The 20175-nt window shown below is 41.1% G+C and overlaps 1 protein-coding gene across 5 annotated transcripts in view; it reads left to right on the top strand.

The window, feature by feature from the left end:
* The window catches only part of usp25 (ubiquitin specific peptidase 25), a 267458-nt gene that overhangs the window by 157430 nt on the left and 89853 nt on the right, over positions 1-20175 (top strand). For 4 of the 5 annotated variants that reach the window (XM_077504218.1, XM_077504216.1, XM_077504214.1 and 1 more), the window contains 10 exons: positions 9061-9137; positions 12023-12096; positions 12644-12795; positions 15869-15996; positions 16072-16167; positions 16407-16568; positions 17401-17642; positions 17734-17804; positions 17904-18132; positions 18564-18824. In XM_077504218.1, coding sequence (XP_077360344.1) covers positions 9061-9137; positions 12023-12096; positions 12644-12795; positions 15869-15996; positions 16072-16167; positions 16407-16568; positions 17401-17642; positions 17734-17804; positions 17904-18132; positions 18564-18824 — 1492 coding nt within the window. The remainder of the gene's footprint in view (positions 1-9060; positions 9138-12022; positions 12097-12643; positions 12796-15868; positions 15997-16071; positions 16168-16406; positions 16569-17400; positions 17643-17733; positions 17805-17903; positions 18133-18563; positions 18825-20175) is intronic. The other variant, XM_077504215.1, reaches the window with a different exon arrangement.

Genomic DNA, 20175 nt, shown 5'->3' with positions numbered 1-20175 from the left:
ATGAATCTGCCTTTTTGTTTTGGAGGTCTATAAATTATGACAATGACGATGTTTGGTTCACCTTTTACCAAAAGACTAAGATATTCAAATGAATTAAAGCTTCCCAATGAAATTTCTTTACACTGAAATAGAGATTTAAAAATGGCAGCAAGTCCACCACCTTTTTTGCCATTACGACATTTGTTCATGAAACTAAAATTTGTTGGTGTTGCCTCATTGAGAACCGTGTTGCAGGAACCTTCTGTTAGCCATGTTTCACTGAGGAGAAATAAGTCAAGATCATATGTCATAATAATGTCATGAATCAACAATGATTTGTTAACTAGTGATCTTGTATTTAGTAGCGCTAGTCTCACAGTGGCAATCGGAGACGCTGGTTTAGTCAGAGGTTCACAAGCTATACTGACTAGGTTTGTAGCTTCTGACTTATTTCTTCTCATTTCTTTTGCCAACTTTCTACTTCTTGTAATCACAGGAATGCTACAAGCTTCCTTGGGTCCTGACTTATTCTGGGAACACACGTTTTTTATATTGTATATGTAGTCTGGACCCAAAACATATCAGACCGAGCTATAGTTGAGATTCTCCATAGCAAAAGATGGAGGTCGGCGGGTGGGGAGCTGTATGCTGAGGCTTGGTGGAGTCAGACGATTAGTGGATAGCTGAATGTGGCGTCTTGGGGGGAGCATGGGCGAACCGTCATCAGCAGGCAGCTGCCTGGAGAGACTTTTATTTAGCTGTATGGACAGATTGACCAGATTGCTCAACCTGTTGGTGAGACTCGCTGGCGAGTCAGTCATCGGGTCATTCGGGGGCGGTGCACAGCGCGGGGGTGCATCCGGCAGTGAATCCGGTAGTGGCGCTGTCTGGCAGGTGTCGCTTGGGGGCGATGAACAGCGCAGGGGTGCATCTGGTAGTGAAACTGGTGGTGGTGGTCGTGGTGGTGTTTGGCAGGTGTCGTTCGGGAGCAGGGGAGCTGGATGTTCGGTGTTTGGAGTGTGGGCAGATGAGGACAAATCAATCTGTTCTGAAGGGCAGGGAGTGCAAGATAGTGAGCCAGCCTCACCAGATCCTCTTCTTATCGGTTGTTGTGTTTCATGTCCTTTGTTTTGGGAACATAGCGTCCAGTGACGCACGCTATGGAAGATGTTGTCTGTCAGTAATCTGACTCCCTGCTTATTGAGATAAATCCCATTGCGTTGGAAAAGATGGCGACGTTCACAAAACATAGAAAAATTGTCAATAAAGTTCACTGAGTAAGAAGCACAGATGCTTTTCAGCCATCTCGAGAGTGACATAATCCGACTGAAACGCTCATCACCTGGTCGGACAGTAGGCAGAGGACCACTCAGAAAAACCTCTGCGTTTAGGCATATTATCTTGTGTAGAAGGGTAATAAAGTCTTGCTTCAGTATCTCCGACTGTTTTTTCAACACATCGAATGCTCCTGTGTGAATCACAATCGATCTCACAGTCGGGTAGTCAGTAGCAATCTTGTCGACTTTTTCAGAAATGTCCAGCACCATGTCATTAGCAAAACACAGAACTTTTGTGTTTTTTCTGCTGCACAGACGTTTAACACCAAACAAGGCTTTGTCGCCTATTATCAGTGTTTGTGTTTCAGTAGCTGAACGGATTTGCTGAGGAGGTCCGGTTTCATACCTTTGACTGGTGCTGTGATCCCCCGAGGCTTGCTGGCTCGGCGACAGCACGGCAAACCTGTTTCTCAGTTCGATATCAGTATTTTGTCTTCGTCGGCCAAGAGACGGTTTCCTTTTTCTTGCTGGTACCAACGTCCAAGACTGATTTCTTGGGGTTGAGGTAGCCTTTTGCATAGGCCAACGTGTTTCCTCAGGCATTAGTTGGCGGTCAGGTCCAGCTGTTGGGCGACGACTCCTCAGTTTTGGCTTTGCGCCCAGCACATTCCACAGAGGGTCGGTGGATGGAGCTAGCTGTTTGTTAGCATGCTCATGACCACCGTTTGGGGCATTAAGGGGCGAACATTTGCGATGCTAACGGATTTCGACTTCACACCAGGGTTGGTCAGGGTTCTTTCAAGGTTGCAACAGTTCCTAAATGTAACAGGTGGCTGTCCTATACATATAGTGTCCGATCGTGACAAATTTGCACTTTAGGCTAGACTCAGAAGACTAAGTTCGGCTCTAGGAGTTGAGAAGAGGACGGTGGACACTAGGGGTGTGAATTGCTTTGATTCACAGCACGATTCATAGGTCCCGATTTGATTCAATACTGATTAATCCCGATACTCAACTCAACTCAAGTTTATTTATATAGCGCTTTCAAACAGCCTGAACTGTCACAAAGCGCTTAACAGAACACCAAAAAACCCAAACATAACATAAAACATTAACACCAATACAATAACAACAAATCAACATTCCTCCATCCCTACATACGCTTTGATGTTTGAAGCAGTTTTTCGATGAAAGAATACAGAATCAGTCTCCTTTCAGTAGTTGATCAGAGACGTGATCTCAGCATGCATGACATCACACACGTTTGCTACAAGCTGAGTTTGCTTATGAGCTAGCTCATAAACAAGCAGTCACTGCGTTCGCGATGAGCACCATACACACCAAACGAATGGTCCAATTTCCAGTCCCATCCAAAACTGCCTCTCCTCTAACCGCCGAACCTCCATCCAGTCCACAACCCGCGCACGCCACCGCGCCCAGCGGCGGCGTTCCCATCCTCAGCTCCACCGCCATCCATCCTAGCTCACCAGCATAGACTGTCCATGGCACCGCCTTTTCCTCCGAGCAGAAGGGCTGAGAAAAATGCTGCCTGTTTCCTGGCGCAAAAAACACAACTGCAAGTGCCCGGTAGGGCAATCGGATGGCCCCGACACTCCCCCATCAGAAACCGTGCCGGTGCAGGCATGCGGCTGAATGAGCTCAACCGCCAGACACCGACACTGTCCCTCGAGGAATATCACGGCCATAACGCTGAGAACAGTCCAGTCCAAAAACGTCATCCATCCAGCTCACCAGCGCAGACTGTCCAGCAGCGACAACTTCTCCTCCGTGCAGAAAGGGGCTGTGAATAATGCTGCCTGTCTCCTGGCACAAAAAACACAAGCGACCCGCAGGTGCCCGGTGGGGAAGTCGGATGGGCCCGACACTCCCCCAACAAAAACCGTGCTAGTGGAGGCATGCCGCTGAATTGGCGCAGCCGCCGGGCACCGACACCGTCCCTCAAGGAATATCACGGCCAAACCGCCGAGAACAGTCCAGTCCAAATCGGGTCCACACAAATTTACAAGTCGATTGTTGTGTTTTTTTTTTTTTTTTTTACTTAAATTAATAAGTATTATTATTGCTATTTATTCATAATCAGTAAACTTGTACATGTACACTGTAAGATTTTTATGAAAATTGTATTATTTATTTATTTGAAACTTCAGTCTTATAACTGTGAGCCACTGTATTTAACAAACATGTTGTAACCTGTTTCATATTTGAACAGCATTGAAATAAAATATTAAGGCTTAATGTTCAATTAATATAACATTCTTTCATGCTTAAGATTTGAACCCTAACCCTAAGACATTTTGTTAAATATTTTTCCATCAAAAATGAATGTTTAAAAATTTATTTGGCCGCCGATTGAATCGATTCGAGAATTGCGCGCTGTAATATCGTGATATATTGCCAAATAGATTTTTTTTCAACATCCCTAATGGACACCTTTCTTTCTGTTGGCACCATATATTGATTTCTTGTTGCATAAACGGAAAACACAACAGACAGACAGACAGTGGTTGACAAAGAGATTTGTCCGTTCATCGGACTAAACAGTTCGGTAGCTCCCATCAGATTGAGATTGTCCGTGATGGATGTTTATCCTCGGTCTACGACTCACAACCGATTTTTAGCGTCCAATGGAAAAATATCCAAGTGCGAAGGAAGAGAATGTATTGAAGCATTTTGAGGCTGTGAGCAGTTTACGAGGGCAATCGGAAAATCTCAATCCACAAAAAAAAGGAATAAAGGGGAAGAAAAGTGATGAAAGCAGGGAACAAAAGGGGATAAAAAGAGGACAAAAAGAGGACCAGCTGCACTACATGCAAACCTCCTACCGGCCCGGGCAGAGCAGAGCAGATTCAAGCTGGTTTGACTCCAGATACAGTCCAGTCCAGGCTTCAGGCCCAGAATAGGCTACTAGCTCACCATGCACTTGGCCTGCATAAAACAGGTCCAATCAACATTCTAGTATACACTAGGGGTGGGACAAAAAAACGATTCGACCGGTACATCGTTCGTCAAGGGGAGCTAAACGACCGTATCGGTAGCAGACTCGTCAATCGATACAAAATCCGCCGGGAATCCTTAGATACATTGCTTGTAAAGCCGTGGACCGGTTATCGCGTGGCTGTTAACTCATTTGCTCCCAATAACGTATAAGTCCGTTTTTTTATGTTCTAAGTGCCCCAAAGACGTATTTATACGTTTTTTTGTTTTTTTATGTTAGAGCATACAGAAGGCTTTGACGCAGCCTCTCAACTGCAAAGAATGGTTGTAGAAATGGTAGTTATTACACAAATGGCCAGCAGGTGGCAGCAGAACAAAGGAGATCAACCAGGGCCATCTAGAAAAAAAAGCTAAATTACTTACAATTTTAAATAGATTTGTGAAAACTGATGAAACTTAGCTCTCTTCTAATGCTAATTGCTGCAAAACGGAAACAGATAGAAACTTACTTTTTTTCTCCTGATGAAAGAAGATACTTTAATCTTTCTTTTGATAGGTTCCATGTTTTATAGCAATAGAACACAATATTCTGTGGGCCTTGCAAAATCAGTCAAAATCCAGTAAAACAGCCGGGAGCGAACGGGATTGCTTCTGTGAAAATGGCTGGGAGTGAATGAGTTAATCGGTTGCAATTTATGGTTCTCATAACAATAGCAAGAGGTCTGCACCGTGCTCTTCTTGTTTTGTTTACGTTTCAGTAGCATCACTATTCAACCTACTACAGTGTTTACAGAGAGCTAGCAAAGTAGTGCTCATAGACGCATCATTCCCCCGGATGTTGTAAACGTAATGCAAAGACGTTACGCACCTTTTTGGGGGGCCCGCCCACTGTCAACGCCGGGCTCGCAACACTCAACTCAACTCAACTGAACTTTATTTATAAAGCGCTTTAAGAACAGGCATTGCTATATACAAAGTGCTGTACAGAAAAATAAGGAAATCCTTCCGACAAGAAAACTATTCAAACATTTGAGACTCATGGACTTACAAAATGAAATTTTAAATGTGCTCTGGAAGCGCTGGAGAGAGTGCTTGTCTGGATTGTAATTAGGGCTGAACAATTATGGGAATTATCTAATTTCGATAAAAAAAAATGTTATTGTTGTTAATGTTATTTTCATATGGGATTTTTTTTTTTTTTTCAAGGTTCTTTTCAGTGAATTTTTTTACCCACCAAAAAGTTAATTTTCACAAACAATATCGGATCTATAGATTACATGATCTTAAGATAAAGGTAAATGAAGCCTTAATATCATAGTTTTTTCCTACTACAATTACAGGTTTAAACTTACTACATACTTTAAAATGTAGTCTTGTTCGCCAAGACAAGATACTTTTTTTTTTTTTTTTTTTACAGTGTTTCTGCTAAGAATTTTGTCAATGGCGGCACTCGACGGCGGTCAATGGGGTAGGGTGTGGGGGCAGTGGGTGGTTGTTTTTGTAAGATGTCCGGCGTTAAAAAAGTAATTGGTTCACGTAGCTCGGAATACTGACAAACACTTAACTGAACAACGGGCTGTTCGGTCCCTGTACGACTGTTGCCAGAGTTTGGTCCGCATTGCCGGCAGTAAGTCGGATTCGTTTTCAGTGAGGGTGCCCTTTGTCACCGATTCTGTTCATAACTTTTATGGACAGAATTTGTAGGCGCAGCCAAGGCGTTGAGGGGGTCTGGTTTGGTGGCCTCAGCATTGCATCTCTACTTTTTGCAGATGATGTGGTGCTGTTGGCTTCATCAAGCCGGGATCTCCAACTCTCACTGGAGCGGTTCGCAGCCGAGTGTGAAGCAGTTGGGATGAGGATCAGCACCTCCAAATCCGAGACCGCGGTCCTCAGTCGGAAAAGGGTGGCGTGTCCTCTCCGGGTCGGGGATGAGATTCTGCCCCAAGTGGAGGAGTTCAAGTATCTTGGGGTCTTGTTCATGAGTGAGGGCAGGATGGAGCGAGAGATCGACAGACGGATCGGTGCAGCGTCAGCAGTGATGCGGACTCTGTATCGGTCCGTCGTGGTGAAAAAGTGCTGAGCCAAAAGGTGAAGCTTTCGATTTACCGGTCGATCTACGTTCCAACCCTCACCGATGGTCACGAGCTGTGGGTCGGAACCGAAAGAACAAGATCCCGGATACAAGCGGCCGAAATGAGTTTCCTCCGCAGGGTGTCCGGGCTCTCCCTTAGATAGGGTGAGAAGCTTGGTCATATATATATATATATATATATATATATATATATATATATATATATATATATATATATATGTATATGTATATGTATATATGTATATGTATATGTATATATGTATATGTATATGTATATATGTATATGTATATGTATATATGTATATGTATATGTATATATATATATATATATATATATATATATATATATATATATGTAAAAAAATCGCTTAGTCTGACATTGGCATAAGTTGGTCAGCAATTCTATTTGCAATCTTAAATTGGTTCAACAGTTTAATAGACTACATCTTCACCAATGGGATCATTGTCAAAAGGACATGCCATGTTCGTGAAACAGTTGACTTTTAAAAGAGTCTTATTGACTGATTATTATTGGCCTCTCGTTCGAACGCCATTTGCTTTGTAGAGTCGTGCGAACCTCACGGATGCATCGGGCTCCAGGTGGAGGAGTGGACACATCAGCATTAGCATGCTTACTTAGCATTAGCATAATAGCATTAGCATGCTGACTAGAGGAGTGGAGTAAGTTTCTGTGCGTGTTTGAGTGAGTGAGTGAGTGAGTGAGTGAGTGAGTGAGTGAGTGAGTGAGTGAGTGGAGAAAAAAAAAAAAAAGACCACAAGGATGCATCAAGCATAAACCAAACTTGAGCCCGCATAAAGTTCAACTGTATAGAATGTGCCACAGACGATCTTGACGATCTGTCAGCTTTATGAGATTGTCAACACATTAAAGTTCTTAACGATCTAATATCGTCATATCACCCATATCACTCAAAGCTCTTTAACACTGCTTCCTCAATTTACCGGCATCAGGAACTACTGGGGTCGGGTGTTCAATATCTTGCTCAGGGACACTTCGATAACATGGTCATAAGTGTTGAGGATCGAACAGACAACCTTCGGGTTGGGAGATGACCACTCTATCACTGAGCCATGCCGCCCCATGCTTACATTCAGCTTTTTGTACACATTACTTTTTCCACTTGAGTAATTGACTACATTTACTACTCCAATAGCACTTAGCGTTATTTTGTAGACCAATCTTGCTCCATCATGCAAATAATGCATGACCTCTTCACATTGTAAGCCAACCGCCCTTCCCACGGGGCACCACGTGGCTGCCGGTGGAGGACCGTATATTCCCCCGCGCGCAGCCCAGGTCACGGCCCCCGAGCTCGGCTGAAGGAGCCACCTTGAAACCTGGACGCGGCGGCGGTGGATCTCTCACACTGCTGAGCGAATGAATGCTGAATTTAACCACGTTACTAAGAGGGGAGGAAAAGAAAATAACCAGCAGCGGTAGCAGCGAGTAAAGAGGAAAAGCGCCGTTCGTTTTTGGCTGTTCCTGGGCCAAGGCGAACATAGCCTATTAGCTAATAGCTAGTAGGCTACACTCTTGTTCATCTCTTTTTTTTTTTTTTAGTTGCCTTTAAACTTTGGTGGCGCAATGCTGCTCTCGCTCTGGGATTAGCAGATTAACATCTGGCTGGCTACTTGTAATGCAGCCGAGCTGCACGGATCGTGTGAACAAGTATCGGCATATATTGCCAAACAATATTTTGTCCCAGCCCTAGTACACAAAGTCACAAAACCCCCCCCAAAAAAACAAAACACTATTTTGAGTATATTCAGCTAAAAACAAAAATATTAAGTCTTAACTCTTAACTCATTCAGTGCCATTGACGGATATAAACATTAAAAAAAAATAATAATAATTGGGCTGGCAGTGAGATAGTTAAAGGGGCTGTTTGCCGGATTCACTCAGGAAAATGCACTTTTTAAATACAGGATGTACACACTTTTAACTTTCTCTCAGTCTACACATCTGTGTTTTTGTTCATCTTTTGTGCTAATTTCGTCCTAAACCCCCACTTCCCCAGCCTATATTTTGCCATTTTGTGTTTGTTTTGTAAACAGCGGGACGTTTCAGTGGAAAGACAGTGTTTACAACTCTCCAGCCAATCGCAGAGTGGGGGGTGGCGTGTCGCAAACGGGGCCGGGCGAACGTGTCAGCTGCGTGACGTCACACCCGCGGCAATTTGAAAGCACGCACGGATTTTTTTTTTCATCACTCACTCATTCACACACTAAGCTTCTGTGGGTGAGTGAGTGAAAATAATAAAATAAAATTGAACAAAAACATAGATGTGTAGACTGAGAGAAAGTTAAAGTGTGTACATCCTGTATTTAAAAAGTGCATTTTCCTGAGTGAATCCGGCAGACAGCCCCTTTAATAGCAAATAGTTTAAAAAAAATAATAATAAAAATCAAGAAGGCGGGTAGAGGTTGAGAAATCGTGTGGGTGGAGTCAAACGTCCAACCCATGTTGAATGTTGTTGAAACAGGGCTTACTGGGTGTTTCAGAAAATACGGTAGCGCACAGTATTTTCAACTCAATCACAATTTGCAACACTGATACGGTATAGGTTATTACTGTATTTAATGAAAAACAGTAAGCTACCCACGTTTCCCAGAATGCATCCTGTTTTAGTGTATAATACAGTTATAATGGAAAACAGCATATTCCTGTCAGTTTTTATTTATTAATTTTTTTTTACACTGTGCTTTGTACTGAATGTTACTTTCTTTGCTTTATAGCAGGATGTGAGTGAGTTCACACACAAGCTCCTGGACTGGCTGGAGGACGCCTTCCAAATGAAGGCTGAAGAGGACGGGTAACTATTAGTGGTGCAACGGATCATCATTGACCCGTGGTCGGTTCGGATCACTTCCAATCCGCGGATTGGTTGGTGGTGTGGTCAAAACTAAAGTGCGCATTCACAGTCCATTCTGACATGTCAAGGAAGCTGAAACCTACTCAAAGTAACACGCTACACCAAGTTTCAAAATAAAGTTTACCAAATACAGTAATACATTGACGACAAAGCAATTAGCCTTAGCACACTTTTACTTTGAAGTTGGCCCACGTCGTGGCGTGATGGCTGGCTTGACTTCCCTTTTAGACGTTTGTAGTTTTGATTGACATTAAAGTTTGCGACCAACATCAACAAAACGCTATACCGAACTCATGTTCAATTACTAATTTAGGACGCGAAGCAACTGCTAATTAATAACGCTGTCATTGTATGATACGGCAGAAGTCTCCGACGTAAGTGGCTAGTTCCTATGACGAACGAGCGTCTGGCTGCCGGCTAGTCCTGGTAAGTAAGTTTGACAGCTGGTACCTGGCTTACTTTGTTTTTCAATATTCTGTCTCACCATTTTAAAAGGAAGGGAAGTGCCTTAAATTGCACGTTGAGGTCTTTCCATTATAAAAAAAAAAAAAAAAAAAGAAACTAAACAGAACTTGTCTTCATTTATTTTATTATACACTTTTGCTCATTAAAAAAGAAAAACATTCAACTGAAAATGCCCAACTTTGCTGTTTACACTGTGTGTATTGCAATATTGGTCCGTGCAATATGCATATCACAAAGACACGCTATAAGTTCCATATGGAATTGTATGCTTTTATCTGAATTTGACCAGTCAGCCGCTAACTAAAATGTGTACTTATGGAGAGGTAATTAGAATTAATTAACTAAGAATATATTGAGTTCGCTTATTTTACTGCATGGAAAAAAAAATAATAATAATTCCTTAGGTAATAAAAATGTCTGCTTTTTTTTTTTTAAGGTACATGTTAAATATTGCAATAATATCTATCGCTATATTCAGCAACTCTATCTCATATCATATGATTTTCCAATATCATGCAGCCCCACTTAATACCTTGTTATATTACACGTGAACCATGAAAATATAAGAATGTTTCTGCCTCGTGTTATATGGAAGCCCAAAAGTGTCAAAATTCAATAAATAAAAAGGTCATTTTGAAATAACTATCCTTTTGATAAATAACAGACAATTATGTAATATGGCCATTAAATTTTAAAATGAGGTGTTAGTATTATTATGAAAGGTTTTATGCTATTCTTTAATATGTAACAAATATTTTATTTTGATTAACTATTTCATAATGATTATTTTAACAACATCATACTTTATAATGACATTTAATTTATTTTCAAGGTTTTATAAGATAAGAAAACGTTGTTTTACAAAGTCGGTTTTTACTTCATAATGTCCCTTTCCACAATGGTCTTCTTTTACATAATGGCGTTTTACAGCCGAATGACTTGGTCTGTCAATCAAATGATATGAGGCGGAGCCAGTTACGTGATTGGCTGAGTCCCTTATACAGACATGAGCAGCAGCACTTGCAGTATCGATTCACGCGTGGAGAGTTTAGCGCCTGATGAGGAGCCACGGCGGTCACAGGCTTGCTAAAGCATGGATACGGAAGATAAGTCACTTTCAGAAGTACTCCAAGAAGTAGCAAATCGTTTAGAATCGGATCGTAACGTAAAGGCCTTGTTAAACTTCTGCGTCAGGCTACGGGGTAGGCGTCACGGCGATCTCGGCTCACACAGGTGGTCCCACCCACTGACTTTGATTGACAGGCCAAGTCATTCGGCTGTAAAACGCCATTATGTAAAAGAAGACCATTGTGGAAAAGGACATTATGAAATAAAAACTGACTTTGTAAAACAACGTTTTCTTATCTTATAAAACCTTGAAAATAAATTAAATGTCATTATTTTTAAAAAGTATGACGTTGTTAATCATTATGAAATATTGAATCAAAATAAAACATTTGTTACATATTAAAGACTAGCATAACACTTTTCATAGTAATACTAAGACCTCATTTTAAAATTTAATGGCCATATTACATAATTGTCTGGTATTTATCAAAAGGATAGTTATTTCAAAAAGGCCTTTTTATTTATTGAATTTTGACACTTTTGGGCTTCCATAGTGTTATACTTAAAAGTTGTTCCTAAATCCTACACGGCTATATTAGACAGTTTGATATTTTATATTTTTTTTAAATGGAAATAATTAATTTAATGGAAATAGCGGGTGACTCGTGACTGGTTAGCACGACCGCCTCCCAGTACTGAGGACTTGTGTTCGAGTCCAGGGTCCGGTCTTCCTGGGTGGAGTTTGCATGCATGCTCTCCCCGTGCCTGCGTGGGTCTTCTGCGGGTACTCCAGTCTCCTCCCACATTCCAAAGACATGCATGGCAGGTTAATTGGGCTCTCCGGATTGTCCCTAGGTGTGCTTGTGAGTGTGGATGGTGTTTCGTCTCTGTGTGCCCTGCGATTGGCTGGCAACCAGTTCAGGGTGTACTCCGCCTGCTGCCCATAGCCAGCTGAGATAGGCTCCAGCACCCCCCGCGACCCTTGTGAGGAACAAGTGGTTCAGAAAATGGATGGATGGATGGTTGGATGAAAATAGCGCTTTGCAAAATAAATGAAGACAAAGTATTATTTATCTTTTTTTGTTTTTTGCTGATCCGAAAAACAATCCAATCCGTGACTCAAATCCGTGATCCGATCAGAACCGTGACTTTTGTGGTCCGTTGCACCAAGAGTAACTATCGTGTTTTAAACGGATAATAAACTGCCCCTTATTTATCTATAATTAAGGCATGTTTGTTGTTTGTATGCACCTCTGGTCTATATGTTTATGAGCATATTTTGATGCTTTCAGGGAAGAGGATAAACCAAAGAACCCTATGGTGGAGCTTTTTTACGGACGATTCCTTGCCGTAGGTGTCCTGGAAGGTGAGATGAGGTGTCAAATTGAAATCGATAAAAAGCAAAAGTGTGAAGTTGTCAGAGAAGGACTTGGAGTGGTTTGATTGCAGTCACCATAAAACACGTCTTTGCCCCTGGCAATGAAAGGTGACCTTGTCTTAATGAGATGCTCTCAATGTAGAGGAGTGCTGATGCATTGATCGTGGAAGACCTTGACAGATGATTGACATTGTGCTTATTATGCATGACAATAGTGGCCCAGAGCCATCAAAACATGGGCCAGCGGGCCCTGCTGCTCATAAATTGAACTTAATGCCACATCTGCATGTCTGCTAGCAACTCCTGCTTGCTTTGTTTTTTTGTTTTTTTTGGCTTCTCATCGTTGTATTGTAAACAGCTGTGTAAGTAACCGTGGTGAATTAGTGCCTTGCTGAACAAGAGAAAATCAGCTGTGGGGAGACACTGTACTTGACCTAACGTCGGTTTCCATCTCATAGCACAGATTGCTGTTATCTTACTCTTGTATTCAGCAATTGCCTGATGTGAACTTGTCTGTGTATGTGCAATTCCCCAGGTAAAAAATTTGAGAACACAGAGATGTTTGGCCAGTACCCGCTGCAGGTGAATGGCTTTAAGGATCTCCATGAGTGTCTTGAGGCAGCAATGATTGAAGGGGAGATTGAATCCCTACACTCTGCAGAGAACTCTGCCAGGTCCGGACAAGAGGTCAGTGTCATGAAGCATTTTCCTTCAATATAGTGTTGTTTTATGCGCAATTTGTTCAAGTAAAATTTAATCTAGAGAAGCATACACATCTTTTTGCATATCTGTTGATGCACAAATCAATCAGAGATTTGATCTCTTCGTTACCCCTGAATCCTAATTCTTCATCACACCTATATACAGGGTTCCCGCGGGGTCTTAAAAAGTCATAAAAAAATAAAAAAAATAAAAAAAAAAGGTCTAAAATTCATAAAGTTAAATTTTAGGCCTAAAATGTCTTTAAAAAAAAAGCCATATTTTCATCTTGGGTCTAAAATTTAATTTACCCAAGTCTAAAATTCTCACTTCCGTTCCTTACATTCCGAGAAGTGTCTGCTCTGTAGAAAGAAAGAAAAAGAAAGAACAAAAAATGTGCGTGTTGCATTGTTTCTGTTATTTGCGTGCTCAAAGTGAAGGAGACATTTGAGGGGGTGCGTTTGCATTGTAGTTCAATATTCAATATAGTTCGGGCGGGCGGGAGCTAAGGTACGTGGGGCGGTGCAAGTGAGATGTGACGCGCGCCGGCGGCTTGTTTTTCCGCGAGATACGACAACAGGAGGGGGGGGATTATCGTTGTGGCTTTCTGTGGACATCCCGAGCTCAACATGTCAAGCTCACACTACCGGGGCAAAAACAAACAGACAGGGTGGTGAACAACGAACTCACGGGTTAGTGTGCGCGCGCGCGAGTCACAGCGAGTGTCAACAGACAGTAGCAGAAGCCGGTGCCGTTCATTTCGGTATTTCCCTTGGCTGTCGAGTCCCCTCGGTGCACTTGTATGTCCCGGTGTTGGTACTGCGTCAATAACGACTAATAAATATTTAAACTGATACATTTTTCAGTCATATCGCCCCAGACCTTTGTTGCGGTCTATTTAAATAATTGATTCAATATATGAAAATATAGAAGACATTTTTGTTGTTGTTTAACACGTTTGAAGACACCGTAAAAATTTGTGGTGTTTTAAGATTAACGTCTACAAGCAACAAATGTCACTATAAGTTTTGAATATGAATAAATTTAAATAAATGAATCGTATGTTTTGATAGCCACTGCTGTTGCAGGCAAAACTTGTGTTCCAATCAAATATTTTGCAAATATATCGAGTTGCGTATGCGTAAGGTCATGCTACACCTCCACAAAAAATGGTGCGACCAAATCCTGTGCTGTGCGAGCAACTAAAAATGTTACTCACACCAGTGCTAGTAGTGGAAAAGTTAGTGTAGAGCCCTGCAAGTTGACATGGTTTTGAGAATCAAATATGTGACACCCCCCACCCCCCCCTTTTTTAGGGGTCTTCGGTCGGTCATGAAATTGGTCTAAAAATTTTCTCATAGTGGTCTAAAAAGGTCTAAAAAAAGGTCTAAAATTTCACTGAGTGATTCCTGCAAGAACCCTGTATATACTTGGGGCTATTCTAATCTATGTAGTGACAATTTGGAGAGGGTCTTCTTTCTTTTCCAACATAAATGTGTCAGAATGTACAAGCTAGGTACAGTGCATTTGAAAAGTATCCACTGTGCTTCACTTTTTCCATATTTTGCGTTGTGAAAAACTAACCAGCTGTTCTGTGAAATGGTTCATTTCAACTCTTCCTTGAAAAAAATGTCAATTTATGTTGAGCAATTATGATTTTATAGCACTTTTTATGAATATTTTTGCATTAAGAACTGTATTGGGCATTTCGGACAGCCACGTGATTATCATGATGTATCGCGTGCGTAAAATACAAATTGAATGACATTGCTGCCATTGACAACAAAGTACTCACGAGGAATTATTGTGTCCCACGGTGGATATCAAAGGTGGAATTATGCCTTACCGCAAAGAATCACTTTTTTAAAAGCACTACAACCACGGAGGACTCGCCAAAGATTTGTTTCCAACCAAAAGCCGAATGAAACTGGCATATCCAGCCGCCAGCGAGTCGAAGTGGACGATAAACATCCGGGTGACTTTTACTCTGCCAAGCTAAGCTACGTGTCGTGTGCTAAGCACACTTTAGCCCACATTAGGAGTGGCCACCCCCCAACGCCCCACCCCCACATGGAATGACATGAAGCCGGACGTGCTGAGGATTTTACTCTGAACAGAATTGGGATCGAACACAATCTTTTTCTTGCCGTCAGCAAACTCCCATTGAAATGACCGAAAACGACTTTCGTTTTACGCATGGGATACGTCATCATGGTCACGTGACCAGGATAATGGCGTTCACCATGGTACGTTCGTATTTTGATACTTAATCGGTTCAAAAGAAAATTCAGGGAATAAGATGCCAGAGGTATTTACACTTTTATTCTTTGTACACAATGCCTAATCCAATACTGGAAAATGAGTTATAAGTCTTGTATCGCTTTAACAGCCTCATTCCAAAATAGAATAAATTACCTGTTTTTCTTAAATTTCTACACACAACACCCAATAATGACAATGTGAAAAAATTATAAAAACTAAAAAAAAAAATCACATGTACTTTAAGATTTGTTTCCTTTAGGATTTATTTATTTTTGTTTTTTTGTTTTTTTTGTTTCAATCAATATTTTCAGGTTTGGTGGGCTTAGTGGGTGGCAACGTAAGATGGCCGTCGGTGGTTTCACTTCTCTCTGTGCTGAATAAGTGGAATTGTGAGTCCATTCATATATAAGTCTGTGGAAGTTGCTCACCGTAGTCCATGGAACGGTCAAAAAGTTTGTGTGAATGCACAAACACACGGAAAATTAGAGGGAACAAAATGGGGAAAAAAGTGAAAGAATGAAACACTGAATACTTTCTGGACTCAGTGTAAAAGTTGTGAGAGAGCATGAGATTGATTGATATAATGGTGCACCTTCCACATTGCATAGCGCAACCACATCAGGCAGAAACTGTTTGGAAATACATTATTTTGCTGTTGTTGCTTTCACGCGATCAAAAAATATATATATTTTGAGCCTGATAGAAGTTTGTAAAATTCAAACTGCACAACTTGGAACAAGCAGAGTTGATGAAGCCCAGAAACATCTCCCAAAATCAGCACAACATTGTTTTCTTTCAGCACTGGTTCACAGAACTCCCTCCTGTGTTGACCTTCGAGCTTTCAAGATTTGAGTTTAACCAAGCACTTGGACGGCCTGAGAAGATCCACAACAAGCTTGAGTTCCCCTCCATGCTTTACATGGATAGGTGATATACATTTACTTATTTAGTATTTATTGCTGTGGTAAATAATGATCTGATTTTCTTTGTTATATTTGTTAGATACATGTACAGAAACCGAGATTTAACCAGAATCAAGAGAGAGGAAATCAGGAGGCTAAAAGACCACTTGACACTACTCCAGCAGAGATTGGAAAGGTGTCTGTCTCTCTCTCTCTCTCTCTCTCTCTCTCTCTCTCTCTCTCTCTCTCTCTCTCTCTCTCTCTCGCTCTCGCTCTCGCTCTCGCTCTCGCTCTCGCTCTCGCTCTCTCTCTCTCACTCTCTCTCTTGCTCTCTCACTGTCTCTCTCTCCCCGTCTTATTTTTTAATTTGTTCAAATGATGTTTCATACTGTCATTCTATTTCCTGTTTGTTTCGATCTCTCTGTTTCCACATAGGTATTTGAGTTATGGCTCTGGCCCCAAGAGGTTTCCTCTGGCAGATGTCCTCCAGTATGCTATGGAGTTTGCCTCCAGTAAGCCTGTGTGTACCTCACCTGTGGAAGATATTGACTCATCTGCACCTCCTGGTGGCACAACTGGACAGCTGCCTCCTCCAAGGCAAGTTTCATCAATAAATAAATAAATTGACTAAAAAATAAGCGACATGTTTAAAATGCCAATATTAGTGTGCTGCCAAAACAAAAAAATGATTTTTGAAGTATTTGTCCTTGACCCAAGACCAGCATAAATAACTAGGGTTATTTTACATATAATCCTCCTCACAACCAATATGGATATCAGAGAATACAAAAATATCAAACACTTAGTTAAGGTACTGTATTCATTAGGGGTGTTAAAAAAAATCGATTCGGCGATATATCGCGATACTACATCGCGCGATTCTCGAATCGATTCAATAATCGGCAAAATCGATTTTTTTTTTTTATTTTTTTTTTTTTTTTTTTTTTTTTTTTTTTTAGGATTCACACCTTGAGCATGGAAGAATGTTATATGAACGGCACATTAAGCCTTAATATTTTTATTTTAATGCTGTTCAAACATGAAACAGATTACAACCTCTATAAGACTGAAATTTCAGATAAATAAATAATACATTTTCATATAAATCTTACACTCTACAAGCTTACTGATTAGTATTTTCTAAATATGAATGAAAAAAAATCGCAACAATCGACTTATAAATTCGTATCGGGATTAATCGGTATCGAATCGTGACCATTCGTATCGGGATTAATCGGTATCGAATCGAATCGTGACCTGTGAATCGTGATACGAATCGAATCGTCAGGTACTAGGCAATTCACACCCCTAGTATTCATATTTAATGAATCTCGCTGCTACTCTGGTTAAACATTTCTAATCCCTAAAAATGCTATCAAACCTTTTGAATATTCCTTTTATTAATTTGGTACCCTTGTCTTTCACCCAGCAGCTTGGCCGAGCAGGACTCTTTGGCTTCCCCAGAGAGCTCAGGCTCTGCCTCAGGTCTTGCTACAAATCTTACTGTCGCCCAGCAGCAGAGAGCGCCCATTCACAAGCCTTTTACCCAGTCCAGACTACCTCCTGATCTCCCCATGCACCCTGCACCACGCCACATTACTGAAGAGGAATTGAGGGTGCTTGAGGGGTGCCTGCACCGATGGAGGAGCGAAGTTGAAAATGACACCCATGGTAAAGTTATCCCTCATTAATTGACTGCCTACTGTGTTCTACCATTTTGAATAGAACACTTAATTTATTTGTATGGTATTCATCTTACCAGATCTACAGGACAGTATAAAAAGAATCCACAGAACCATTGAGCTGATGTACTCGGACAAATCAATGATGCAGGTAATAATCACATTATCCCTATGATTATTATCAGCTGACATAAAAAAATACAATAGTGTCCATTAATATGCACTGAATATCTTGTCTCTCTTATTAAAGGTTCCTTACCGGCTCCATGCAGTGTTAGTCCATGAAGGCCAGGCCAACGCAGGTCACTACTGGGCTTATATCTATGACCCACAACAGCGTTGCTGGATGAAGTACAATGATATCTCTGTTACAAAATCCTCCTGGGAGGAGCTGGTGCGGGACTCGTTCGGAGGCTACCGCAACGCCAGTGCCTACTGTCTTATGTACATCAATGACAAGAAGCCCTTTCTCATAGCAGGTATGCATAGACTTAAGTACCGGTAACTTAACTCTCTAGATAATAATAAAACAATAATCAATCAATAAATAAATAAGGTTATTACACCAAAAATTGAACTAATAATAATAATAGTAATAATAATAATAAAAATTCTATCAATAAATAAGGTTATTACACCGAGATTGAATTAAATAAATTAAATTAAATACAGTGCAGTACAGTAAAGTGCCAAATTTGTGAAGTGAAAAAAACGGGTGAAAAAAAAATTCCTTAGTTCCATAAATCTAGTAGTGGAAATGATCAGAATCAATAATCACTATAATCAATCACAAATAATCATTATTTTTGACAAATTCATTTAACCCTAAAGAAGCGGGGCAAATACGTTTTCATAACACTATCCGTTATGTTTACTCTATGCTCACTTTCTCCATTTATTCTGAACACAGAGGACTTTGATAAAGAAACCGGACAGATACTGAGCGGCATGGATAAACTTCCACCGGACTTGAAGCAGTATGTAAAAGAGGACAATGAGCTGTTTGACAAGGAGATTGAAGAGTGGAATACTCTACAGGCTTGTAAGGCCCAACAGGAAAAGTTGGCTCTTGCTACAGCAGCAGCTGCAGCATCAGCAGCATCCAGCACCTCCATTTCCTCCTCCTCAGCCCAGCCCATGAGTATTGATTGCAGCCCTCCCGACAATGCAGGTCAGAGTCCCACTCATTGCAATGTATCTAAGTACGAATACGTCAAGATTGTACTTAAAGGTCATATGCCACAATTTTTGTGTCTTTTATGTCATTTTATCAGGTTTGAAAGATAATTTGGGATAGAAATAGTACTCTGGCACGGTGCTGGATTTCTGGCATAAGATATTTTTGGACAAGACCTGCCGTATATGTGTCTTGCTTAAATGTTTCTACAGCATTGCGAATCAAAAGATTGAATCCACCAAATGCATAACAAGTAATTTCACCAAGAGTATAATTCAAGTTAACATCCTCTCGCCAATCAGATTAGGGCGGGCCTTGTATTGAAACAGTGCAGTGACAAATCCAGATACACGACGCGCCCATCTTCAAAAATGGAAGGGAAAATCGTTCAACACGGTGAGACCACATCTTTACTGCAAAAACAGTGTGAAAAACAAATGGCGCTGGGAATGGCTCGATGTAATGTGGTTATGTCGGCTCTCGGGTCAGGCCGGAGCCGGAAGGCTGGCCGCAGCGACACCTGTTCCAACACCTGTTGGCAGGCTGATGCACCAGGTCCCCTTTTGCGTTGTGAGTTGGAAGAAAAAGCAAGTCAGAACAAAAACAGGCAGGAGTCCAAAGTCAAGCTGAACGAAAAGCGGCTTTATTGGCAAAAGCACACTGAGACCATTCAATTTGCGCAAATGGAAAAAATCTGACAATCTCAGGAAATGCAACAGTTTATAAAGCATCATCCATGGTACAACCTCTTTTCCTGATTGGCTATCAAACCTGCCTGCCCACTTCACGCTTAGATCTTATTGGTAAGGGAAAGCCTCGGCCAAACCCACTTATTATGAGATGCAGTTTACTGAATGCTAATAGTATCCGCTTTTGACCACTAGGGGGTAGTGCAAGCTTAGTTTTGTGACTTCTACTGGTATCCAATTGTTATAAAGTGGCCAGCAGATTATACGTCTCCCCCCTATTCTTGAGACCAGAAGTAGTAACAGGTTTTTACTGGTATCAAAAGGACTTATTCGTACATAAAAATAAGGCGACCTATCATTTACATTGTATGATCTAATAAATTTGCTAAAACTAACCTTTTGCAGACACCAAAGTAATGAGATCCTTGTTCTGAGCATCTTCCCGTCAGCTGACAGTTGTAAAATAATGAGATCCTTGTTCTGAGCATCTTCCCGTCAACTGACAGTTGTAAAGTAATTAAGATTCTTGCTCTGAGCATCTTCCCGTCAGCTGACGGTTGTAAACTTTCAGGATATCATTTGTTCATTCGCCCTTAAGCGTGAAGGAGCAGTTTTCCCAACAGTTGACCACCGTAAACTTGCAAGTTTTTGACACC

This window comes from Festucalex cinctus, chromosome 18, assembly GCF_051991245.1.
Source record: "Festucalex cinctus isolate MCC-2025b chromosome 18, RoL_Fcin_1.0, whole genome shotgun sequence".
NCBI classification, from domain to species: Eukaryota; Metazoa; Chordata; class Actinopteri; order Syngnathiformes; family Syngnathidae; genus Festucalex; species Festucalex cinctus.
This window is presented reverse-complemented; position numbering and strand designations above follow the sequence as displayed.